Genomic DNA, 11647 nt, shown 5'->3' with positions numbered 1-11647 from the left:
CTGCCATCCTGATCCTCTTTGCTATCCCAGATCTAGCATGAACTCTGAAGCCTCCAGTCAGCTCCAAATCCAGGATCCTGTTTCATGGGACCGTGCAAGTAGGAGAGGAGGGGTCTGCCCTTTTCTGGGGTGCCATACCCATTTCCCCATGCTGCCCCAGGATGACCTTCCCAGGGATGGGTTCCTCTGAGCAGACCATCTCAGTGATGTCACAGAGCCTTCTGGGTGTTGCTGTTCCGTGAGCCAAGGCCACCCTGAGCTTGTCACTTGAGGTCACTTTTCCTGCCGGCTCACCTTCGCTCTTAGCTTCCTTCTCTCTCTCAGAAGCAAGCACCCAGCCCATTACAAAGTGAGCTGGAGGGGATCTCAAGGCCCCTTTCATGGAGAGGGAGGGAGCCTAGTTCATTCTTTTGTAGTGAAGAAATCCACTAGTTTGCCATCCCTGGGACTTGATTGCTTGAGCAACCCACCAGCCAGCATTAAGATGGGCAGCATCTCCAGGCTGGAATGTGTGTGAATTGGTTTTGCGCATATTGACTAACTGGGGATAGCTAGCTAGCTAGATAACAGAATCATAGAATTGTAGAGTTGGAAGGGATCCCAGGGATCACCTAGTCCAAACCCTCGCAATGCAGAAATCTCAACTAGATGATATATGACAGATGACCACCCTACCTCCGCTTAAAAACCTGTCATGTGAGTCTGTTCTACTGTCAAACAGCCCTTACTGTCAGAAAGTTATTCCTGATGATGAGTTGGAATCTCCTTTCTTGTAACTTGAAGCCATTGATTCGGGTCCTAGCCTCCAGAGCAGGAGAAAACAAGCTTGCTCCATCCTCCATGTGACAGCCCTTTAGATTTTTGAAGATGGCTATCATATCTCCTTTCAGTCTCCTCTGTACCAGGCTAAATATACCCAGCTCCTTCAAACGTTCCTCAGAAGACCTGGTTTCCAGGCCACTGATCATCTTGGTTGCCCTCCTCTGCACACCTTCCAGCTTGTCAACACCCTTCTTAAATTGTGGTGCCCAGGACTGGACAAAGTACTCCAGGTGTGCTCTGACCAAGGCAGAATTACGTCCTTAGACCTGGACACTATATTTCTGTTGATGCAGCCTAGAACAGCATTAGCTTTTTGTTGTTGCTGCTGCATCAAACTGTTAACTCATGTTAAGCTTTTGGTCCACTAAGACCCCCTAGATCCTTTTATGTACTACTGGCAATCCAAGTATCCTTCATCTTCTATTTGTTCAGCTGGGTCTTCCTGCCTAAGGGCAGAACATTACAGTTGTCCCTATTGAAATCCATTTTGTTAGTTTTGGCCCAGTTCTCAAATCTGTTACAGTCCTATTGAATCTTGATTCTGTCCTCAGCAGCATTGGTTACCCCTCCCAGTTTGGTGTCATCTGCAGATTTGATGAGCACCCCCTCAATACCTTTATCCAATAAATAGATAGCAATTTCACTCTTCAGCTTAAATCTTTGCAAGAAAAAGTGGCTTGATTTCTTTCTCTGTCCCTCACCTCCTCCATCACAAGAGACCTTTGCTGTGCTGTGGGACCATTTGAATGTAGACCTTTCTATTTCCACTTTGGGCCGTGTCCCCCGGTACACACAAGCAGGATGTCCCCATATAAGTTGGTCTGTGCCAGTGGCCAGGGGTCAATTTCTGCCCTTAGCTTCTGTTAAGAATCGTGAACATACTAAGAACCCTGCAGGATTGGGCCAATGGGGGCCCATCTAGTCCAGCATCCTGTTCTCACAGTAGCCAATCAGATGCCCGAGCAGAAGAGCTGGTATTATTTAGTATCTGGTGTTTGGAGGTAGAATACAACCATCATAGCTAGTAGTCATTGATAACCATGACTCCATGAATTTGTCCAGTTCTTTTTTAAATACATCCAAGTTGATGGCCATCACCATCTCCTGTGGTAGGGAGTTCCACAGTTTAACACTGGTGCATGAAGAAGGACTTTCTTTTGCCTGTTCCAAATCTCCCAATATCTGGCTTCACTGGATAGCCCCAAGTCCTAGATTTACAAGAGAGGGAAAGGAAACATCTCCCTGTCACTTGGAGAACCTGGGGCTTCTTTGGAGGGGAGTGGGGTATGCCTGCCCCTTCCCAGATGCCTTGTGACTTCCAATGGGGCTGACACCAGGTGTGCCAGTTGATGGCTTCCGGCTTCCATGGGGCTGCTGGTGGAGTATTTTATGGTCTTGGAGATAGGTATTGGGAGTCTCAACATTCATAACCTGTGTGTGTTTGTAAGGGCAAGTTGCAATTGTTGAGCATTTCTTCTTGGGACAGAAAACAGAGCAGAAGGCATATGAGGGCATGACTGACGAGGGAGAATCATCCAGTGAAGGTAAGGGACTTGGGTAGTTTGTGAAAGCTATATAGTAATTCAGGACCACTGCAACTTCAAACACAACTTCCAAGGGATCCAATGTGCATTCTGTAGGGATGCTACTTGCCATACCTCACTCCCAAAGATCACCGCTTTGATTGCACCTTAAAAAGATATGTTGATTTTACACTATTTCCCAGCAACATAAATAGTACAGTGTGCAAGTTCTCCCTAAATCAGACTTTGTCAACATGGTGCACTCCGTATGGTTTGGACTACAACAACCAGCAGCCCCAACTAATAGGGCCTAATAGTGTGGTGCAGGGGCTGATGGGAGCATGGCTATGCTTGCGGAGGCTGAATAGAAACAACGGGGAAGGGAAAAAAATTAAAACAAGTATCAATAAACCATTGCAGGAGATGTGCTCTTAATTGCTTGCATAAGCCTGACAGAATAAAAATGTTTTCAGGGGGCGTTTAAAAGTTGGCACAGAATACAACCGCTGGTTCTTCCTATGTCTTTCCCTAACCCTGAGAGGGAAGTTAGACAGAGAGACAGAAACTGGCCCCCAAATCACCCAGTGAGCTTCATGGCTGCATGGGGATTTGAACCCTGGTCTCCCTGGTCATAGCCTGACATGAACACTTGTAGAGGTCCTTCTCATTTACCCCTTCTGCTCCTCTTATGTGGCTCTTTCGTCCTGCCTTCGGCACCCTGGCACCCTCTAGAATACGACTCCCAAGTGGCCTCCAAAGGAGCAGCCAAGAGGAACATGCCCCTTTGGGTCAAAAAAGGGGTCGCCACCCCACTGTTTGAACAAATGTAGTGTTTTTCTGCTCACTGCAGCAAGAGACAAACAGTTATGATGAGTGCTGTAAATCAGGAATGCTTCACGTGTGGTCTTCAGCATAGAACCCTAGAACTGTAGAGACCCCAAGGGTCATCTAGTCCAACCCCCCGTGATGCAGGGATCACAGCTAAAGAATCCCTCAGGCGACCATCCAAACTCTGTTGAAAAATCTCCAATGAAGGAGAGTCTGCCTTCCAAGGTAGTCCGTTCCACTGTGAACATGTGATTGGACTCCAGCTCCCATCATCGCTGGCCGTGCTGGCAGTTAGACCTGAGAGGAGATGCAGCTCATCAACATCTGTATGGCCCCAGCTGTAAACAGCACTCAACTTTCCCCTTGTTCCTTTAAAAAGGTGCTGAAATATACTCGGAGTTGAGAGTGGATTTCATGCTCTTTATTCTTTATGTTCTTTATTCAGTTCATAGTGGTGAGGAGGAATGGAAGTTCCCCTAGAATGTCTGCTTTATATACATTATTTACACAATGGGCCCCACGTGATTGGCTAATTCTAGGATTCTCCTGTAGGCCAATCAGGTTGCGGATTCACTTCCACCTGGAGCTGGATTGGGTGGCTCCTATGGACCAATCAGACTGCTGCCTTTGGGATCCTATTCAACTCAGTACATAACTGGTGCAGAGAGTTTTCACCAGACTTTGCACACACACTCATTGCTTGGTGGCAACGAGGTCTAGAACCTTGAAACCGCCCAGGCCTTTGGAAGTGCCACCTGCAGAACGTTGGGCAAGCTATCGTGATTCTTGTCAGCCTGGTGGGTTGCTGCAGTCTCCTCTGTCCCTACTCAGGTCGCCTCCACTCCATCAGCCACCTCCTGCAACTCCCAGAGGCCGCATCCCAGAAGGAGGTCGTCCTCTGCATTGTGAAGGCTGCTCGCAGCCAGCCAGCTGCCGTGATACCGGTTCTCGTAGTGATGCTCCAGCAGGACGAGGTAGGAAAAACTGCTTCTCTAACTTAGACCGTTTTCCAAGACCGCTTCCCCCCACCTCAAGTGCCCTTCAGAGATTTAGGACCACAAATTCCATTGGCCCCAGCCTGAGAATTGTAGACCAAATCCTCTCAAGAGCACCAGCACCAGTTGTCAAAGTTAAACTATATAAGTTTTTGCAGGCATCTGAACGTAACCCTACTTTGGGAAGCTTTTAATGTTTGATGCTGTATTTTTGTTGGAAGCCTCCCAGAGTGGCTGGTGCAACCCAGTCAGATGGGCAGGGTAAAATAATAGAGATTAAATGGACTGGTCCTTCTCTCCATGCGCAGAAACTCTCTCCCTCTCTTTCCTTTCTGCAGGCTTCTGCCTGGCAGAAGGTGGCCATCTATCGCAGTCTGCAGGCCATGATGGAGCACGGCCTGGAGGTGGAGCCCGCCGGCCAATTCATCCTTGCGGCCTCCAAGCACTTGAGGGCATCTCCAGATGTAAGGATACCACAGATGACTCCCAGAGGCATCTCCTTGCTTGGTGGTTAATTCTGGGTGGTTGTTGTTGCTTTTAAGACATCCTGAGGCCAAACCCTGCTTTGCAAGCTCCCAGCCATGTGGTAGGCGGGCGGGCCGGGATTTTCATCCTGCCTCCTTATTTTATCAATTGCATTTATCTCCCACCATTCTCCATCCCGTCCCCCGCGCCAAGGAGCTCAAATGTACAAACATGGTTCTCCCTCCTCCTCATTTAAACCCCACAACCACCCTGTGACTTAGGATAGGCTGAGAGGCAGTGACTGGCCCAAGGCCACCCAAGGAGCTTCATGGCCAAGTGAGGATTCGAACCCTGGTCTCCTGGTGTTCCTAGTCAGACGCTCTAACCACTATGGCACACCGGCTCCCTTTGCTGCCAGGTTGCTGGACTTTGTGCTTCCCAATTTCATTTCCGCCCTCTCAGCAGGAAGTGCCCCGAGAGCTTCAGGCAGCAGCAAGCAGCACCCTTGCCACCTTTGCCTGCCATCACTTCCATCCCATAATGATGGAGCTCCAGCACCAGCTCAAGCCGTTTGCGCCGCCAGATGAGTTCACTCTCCTGACCCTGGGGAAGATCGCAGCCAACAATGGTACAAGGGCAAGTTCCTGTTAGAATTCCTGTTGTCAGGAACTCATCCTACACTTGAGTAGGACCCTGGTAGAGACACATGCCCGACTGGCATCTTCTTTCCCTCCTGGTCGTTTGGGAGCTTCAAAAGCTTTCTTCTGCCCGAACATCACAGCGACTGATGCCAACAGACACTGGCACACTTAGGGAACCGCAGAGTCTTCCCAGCTTGCGTAACAGACCTCAGCAACTCAGCATTTTGGCTAATCTACTTTATTTACATATAAACACACATGGAGCACTGCAACATGGCTCCCTCTCTCTCTAGCATCAGACAGCAAAGACAAAGAACAAAGGACAATAGTCCCACTTCACGGAAAACAGTAACACAAACATCCTGTTTCCGTCACTTCCCACTCTGTGGAGTCAAAACATATACTGTCATGTGATAGACAACAATCCCATGACTGCAGTCATGGAGCAGGAATTCTCCTGACAGTTCCATCTTCACCCCTGTCCTGATCCAAATTGCCAAGAGTCCAATATGGCTCTTGATCTGTCCCGGGAAGCTCCTTGATAAAACCCAAGGGAGGTTTTATTCCCCACCCCAGGGTATGATCAAGCGCACTTCCTGCTTTCTCTGCCCATCTCTCCTCAGTGTACAGCTGCGTCCCTTTCCTGGGCATCACCCTAACCACCCTCCAGACCGCCATGCGCCGGATCGAGGATGGACAGAGGCGCAGGGCTCTCTGCACAGGTGGGTCTCGCAGGGCCTCCTTAAGCGATGCTTTGCAAACTTGGGACACCTTACTCTATGGTCTTAACCCCTTCGTGCATTAACTAGAGTTAAAAGCATGTTGGTTGTATGAGGCTGAGTTATCTCCACCGTTCTCACAGTGGCCAACCAGATGCCCATTCAGGGAAGCCTGCTAGCGGGACCTGAGCACAGGAGCACCCTCCTCACTTGTGGTCTCCAGCAACCAGCTTTCAGAAGCATTGCTGCCTGCATCTGTGGCAGCAGAGTATACACATTCTGGCTAGGAGCCATCCATAGCCTTCTCTTCCTCCATGAATTTGTCCTGTCCTCTTTTAAAGTCAACAAAACAACACCACCACAAACTGGCTTATAAGTATAAAACCAAATTTACTAGAGTAATAACTTTCTTTATCCTGAGCAAACCATTTTGTATGACTGGGTAAGGTATAGTATGAGACTGATATTTTTTAATTTTTATGGTTTACCACACATTGTAATTGGAGTGCTATTTTGTATCAAGCAGATTTTCAGACTGAAGAAGCGTGTAGCGAATCCTGTAATATATCCGGAGAACAGGTCTCCTTTTGCCCACCCGCGTTATTCTCACCAGGGTGGTGGTTTTGATTTGCCTTCCTGTGATTGGTCCATGCATACGACTTTGTGTTTCCAACTCAAGACCTATTGAAAAACATCTCATCCAGTTCAATCTTTGAAAAACAGCTTTGAAAAACTTTTTAATATTCTCCAGTGTGCTACCCTTGCCATTGTGGCGGCACAGGGTTGCCGTTCTGTGATTGGACTTACGCTGCTTGTTGAACGGTTCATTTATCCAGTCTGTATAATGTTTATTGCACATGTAACTTGTTAAGATATAGTTGTACATTTATCCACTCCATGTTTACAGTATCTCCTGGCCTTGTTTTGCACATGGCACCTTAGTATGTTTGTTGCTTGAATGGTTACAAGTCTATCTCGGTTCTAGTTATTATTCTAGTAAATTTGGTTTTATACTTATAAGCCAGTTTGTGGTGTTGTTGTTTTGTTGTATTATTATTACTGTCACCACATTTGATACTTTGTGTATATACTCTTTTAAAGTCATCCAAGTTGGTGCCCATCAAAGCCTCCTGCAGGAGTGAGTTCCACAGTTTAACTATGGAAGCAGAACTTCCACCTTGGTTAACATGCTCTGCCTTTCATTTCTCTCTCCCCACCCCCTTCTCTGTTCTCTGTCTCCCATTCACATTCCCAAGCTCTGGAGCAGATGTGCGGGGCAATCCGGATATACCTGCGGACCTGGGAGCGAAGCTCTTACCCCCGCATCAGCGTCCAGCAGTTCTCTGCCTACCTGCTGCCTCTCTACTCCTGCATGACCCGAACTTGGCTCCCTGGATGCGATGCCCAGGTGAGGGGCAAAAGGGGTGATCAGCCAGCCCCTCCCCCACCCATAATCAGCAGGGTGCCTTCGATCAACCCTCCCCTGGGACTCTCTCCATCTGGGGAGGAGTTGTGGGTGACTTTGCTGTCTCTCCAGAGATCGTGCTGCTGGTCCTTGGATGGAAGAGGGACACTTTCTACAGTGGCAAGATTTTGCAGCCTAGAATAGAGGTGATTGGTCTTTTTCAGACCGAGAGACACATGATCAACCTTGCAGGGGCTGCAGGTCAAAAATTAAAAGGGTTTCATAGGGCAGAGGACTTGGGAGGCCAGAAAAAACCTTTAGCACCATAGTATCACAGCACAGGAACCACAGGGCTAGTCAGTAATTATTATTTTTTTTTAATACAGTGGAACCCTAGTTCTCGAACGCCTTGGTACTCAAACATTTCAGTTCCTAAACACCGAAAACCTGGAAGTAAGTGTTCCAGTTTTTCGGAAGCCGACCGTTTTTTGGAAGCTGAACATCCAATGCGGCTATCAGCTATGGTTTTCGGGGCACCTGCGCCAATCAGAAGCCGTGCCTTGGTTTTTTGAATGTTTCAGAAGTTGAACGGACTTCCAGAATGGATTACGTTCGAGAACCAAGGTACCACTGTAGTTAAAAAATGGACAGATTTTGGAGGGCCTTGAGAAGGGGCACAAAAACATCTTGGCATCACAGGATCACAGCAGGTGACCTCTTAAATTTAGAACTTAGTTTTGTTTTTTTAAAAAAACTCACTCTCACCCCTCTGCTGCGCCCACTCACCAGCAGTCAAATAGCATCTCACACTTCAATCAGCACCAACCCTTTTTCTGCAGGCAGATATCTCACTGGGCAAGCAAACTGACCCAGGCCAAAAACATGTGTGGTTTCCTGCTGGCCCCCCTAAACTAGCTCTCTGCCCTTAGTGACTGGGGGAGGACCCTGCCCTGTCACCAGTGTGGAAGATGGGTTTCCCATCTTGCCTCCAAATGTCTTGTGACGGCTGCTGCCTCCCCACCCCCAAAGGTCCAGCTGGCAGTCTTGAAGACTCTGAGCCCCATCCTGCGACTCCTGCTGCCCAGGACAGACTTCCAGGCTCATATCTACAGCGACATCTCTCTGCTCCTAGCCCAGTATGATAGCAGCACGGAGACCTTCCTTGTCACAAAGGTGAGCATTGCGGATTGCTGCTCTCCATTGACACCTAGGACTTGAGCAGGTCACCCCAAGCTTGGCTGCTGTATCAATTTCTGTTTAGGTGCACATACATTTTATCTGTTTAAATATATATTGCCATGATTTTGGGGATTTGCTTGCAAGAAATCCCAGAGAGGAGACAAAGGGGATCCAAGGGGATCCAAGGACCTTTCAGCTCAGCAACTGGTTTCAGGGAATGAGCTGTTGTGCTCATTAGGCCTGACACTCAGCCCAGTTTGTGAAGATAGTGTTTTTGCTAGTAACAATACTAATAATTTATTGTTAATATGCCACCCGTCTGACTGGGTTGCCCAGCCGCCCTGGGAGGCTTTCAACACATTAAAACATGGGTAGGCAAACTAAGGCCCAGGGGCCCAATCGCCTTCTAAATCTGGCCAACAGACAGTCCGGGTATTAGCGTGTTTTTACATGAGTAGAATGTGTCCTTTTATTTAAAATTAATCTCTGGGTTATTTGTGGGGCCTTCCTGGTGTTTTTACATGAGTAGAATGTGTGCTTTTATTTAAAATGCATCTCTGGGTTATTTGTGGGGCATAGGAATTCGTTCATATTTTTCCCCAAAAAATATAGTCCACCCCCCCCCACAAGGTATGAGGGACAGTGGACTGGCCCCCTGCTGAAAAAGTTTGCTGACCCCTGCATTAAAACATTCACAGCAAAACATCGAACATTAAAAACTTACTCATACAGGGATGCCTTCAGATGTCTTCTAAAAGTCAGATTGCTTTTTTATGTCCTTGACATCTGAAGTGAGGGCGTTCCACAGGGCGGGCACCACTACCGTGAAGGCCCTTTGCCTCACTTCTTGCAGGGAGGGAACTGCCAGAAGGCCCTCGGAGCTGGACCTCAGTGTCCGGGCTGAATGATGGAGGTGGAGACTCTCCTTCAGGTATACAGGGTCAAAGCCTTTAAAGGCTTTAAAGGTCAGTACCAACACTTTGAACTGTGCTCAGAAACGTACTGGGAGCCAATGTTGTTTTTCTTATGCCTGTTGCAGATCCTGGGCCAGATCCTGGAAGCATCTCTTGTGAACAACAACCCAATCCCAAGGGAGCATGTGGGGCCCCTCACCTGTGCTCTGGTTCGCCAGGTGAGAGGGGGGGAATTTTGGAGCCGGTGGGTGAGCCAACCCAGGAGGCAGGTGGCAATGGTGCTGTAAGAACATAATTGGAGGCTGCTGGATCAGGCCAATGGTCCATCTAGCTCAGCATTCTGCTCTCACAGTGGCCAAGCATATGCTTCGATGGGAAACCCAAAAGCAGGACCCGGGCCCAAGATTTGTCTACTCTTTTAAAACTATCTAGGTCGGTAGCCGTCACTTCCTCCTTTCGGAGTTCCATAGCTGAACTACATGCTGCAGGAGTAACAAGTCACTGACAAAATGCCAACATCCTTCCTCCCCCTAGATCTGCATCAGGGGACAGAAATGGCCGCCTCACCCGCAATGTGAGGAGAACTTCAAAGAGATCGCTCGCATCTTCCTGCGCCTGGGTATGGACAGAAAGAGGGGAGGCTCCCCATCCCAGCTCAAACCAAGGGGAAGAGGGTGAAAAACGGTGGACATCCACCCCATGGGCCCCTACACTTACTGGGAGCATGGGAAGTCTAGCTCAATATTCCCTACACTGACTGACAGCAGCAGCTCTTTGTGGGTTTCAGGCTGTAGACATTCCCAGCCCTGGCTGGTGATACCATCGGGGATTGAACCTGCAGCAGGCAAAGCAGGTCCTCAAGCACTTAAGTTTCTAGTCCTCATGGTTCCAGATCAAGAGCTGATTTGAATAGGAACAGAGGAAGCTGCCTTATTACCAAGCCAGCATTATCCACACTGACTGGCAGCAGCTCTCTGGGGTTTTCCAGATAAGGAGTCTCTCCCAGCCCAACTGGGGATTGAACAAGGGACCTTCTGCGTGCAAGTCAGATGCCCTGGCACTGAGCTACGGCCCCTTCTGCTCCCCCACAGCCCGTCTGCACCCCTCTGGGCTGATGGGGGTCTTCCAGGGGAAGGTGGAGGAGCGCCAAGAAGACGTCTGTGCAGTGCTCCTGGCTTTGTTCTCTGAAATTGTTGGTGCCCAGCGTAAGTATCTGGAGAGGAAGGGGGTCCAGTCCCATACAGCTGCCCCCCCCCCTGCACCTTAGACCCCCAACTTCCCTCCCAGGGTAGGAGCATTCTAAGAGTGTTAAGTGAGGAAGAGAGTTTCTGGCCCAAATTTGCCCTCAGCCCTGACCTTGCGAGGTAGGCCAAGGCCACCCCCTCTTCTCATCTGCAACAGGAGGAAGCTGATAGTTCTGATCACCCTTGCAGGGCTGTTGTGAAGATTACTGAAGTGATGTAAGGAACGGCCCTTGGCTGGTTTGGAAGAGCTGTCTGCAGTAGAACAGCCTTTAATTGAAGAATTGGTTAGAGCCTTTGCTTAAAACCCATAATTAATAATAATAATAATAATAATAATAATAATAATAATACAGTGGTACCTGGCGTGCTCTGGTCCATGGGGTCACGAAGAGTCGGACACGACTAAACGACTAAACAACAACACCTCGGGTTACAGATGCTTCAGGTTACAGACTCCGCTAACACAGAAATATTACCTCGGGTTAAGAACTTTGCTTCAGGATGAGAACAGAAATTGCATGGCGGTGACAGCGGGAGGCCCCATTAGCTAAAGTGGTACCTCAGGTTAAGAACAGTTTCAGGTTAAGAATGGACCTCCAGAACGGATTAAGTTCTTAACCTAAGGTACCACTGTATTCTTTTTTCCAGCCTGGGACTCAAAGTAGCTTACACAAATTAAAATAACACAGATAAAACACAGATAAAAGACTAAAAACATATAAAAGATAACATTTAAAAATGAATTAAATTTTAATAGAATTAAAACAATATAAGAAAAATGTATTAAAATGCAGGTAGTGAAAATAAAGTGACCACTCTGATGAATTGGGGAGCGTGCCTGTTTTTTAATATCAGTTATGCTTAACTAAAAAAAATGATAAGAATATCATAATATTATGATGATGTATAATA

At 48.0% G+C, this 11647-nt stretch overlaps 1 protein-coding gene across 4 annotated transcripts in view; it reads left to right on the top strand.

Moving 5' to 3' along the window:
- The first annotated feature begins 77 nt into the window (after positions 1 to 77).
- The window catches only part of LOC309331530 (maestro heat-like repeat-containing protein family member 2A), a 48313-nt gene continuing 36743 nt past the window's right edge, over positions 78 to 11647 (top strand). For 3 of the 4 annotated variants that reach the window (XM_081843766.1, XM_081843767.1, XM_081843764.1), the window contains exons 1-11: positions 78 to 349; positions 2271 to 2366; positions 4005 to 4147; positions 4507 to 4632; positions 5096 to 5261; positions 5898 to 5996; positions 7250 to 7401; positions 8428 to 8571; positions 9617 to 9709; positions 10026 to 10110; positions 10583 to 10696. In XM_081843766.1, coding sequence (XP_081699892.1) covers positions 2336 to 2366; positions 4005 to 4147; positions 4507 to 4632; positions 5096 to 5261; positions 5898 to 5996; positions 7250 to 7401; positions 8428 to 8571; positions 9617 to 9709; positions 10026 to 10110; positions 10583 to 10696 — 1153 coding nt within the window. In that variant the 5' untranslated portion in view covers positions 78 to 349; positions 2271 to 2335. The remainder of the gene's footprint in view (positions 350 to 2270; positions 2367 to 4004; positions 4148 to 4506; positions 4633 to 5095; positions 5262 to 5897; positions 5997 to 7249; positions 7402 to 8427; positions 8572 to 9616; positions 9710 to 10025; positions 10111 to 10582; positions 10697 to 11647) is intronic. The other variant, XM_081843765.1, reaches the window with a different exon arrangement.

This window comes from Podarcis erhardii, assembly GCF_964252035.2.
Source record: "Podarcis erhardii genome assembly, chromosome: 16".
In the NCBI taxonomy this organism is placed as follows: domain Eukaryota; kingdom Metazoa; phylum Chordata; class Lepidosauria; order Squamata; family Lacertidae; genus Podarcis; species Podarcis erhardii.
Note: the sequence above shows the minus strand (reverse complement) of the source record. Positions and strands in the feature narration are given on the sequence as shown.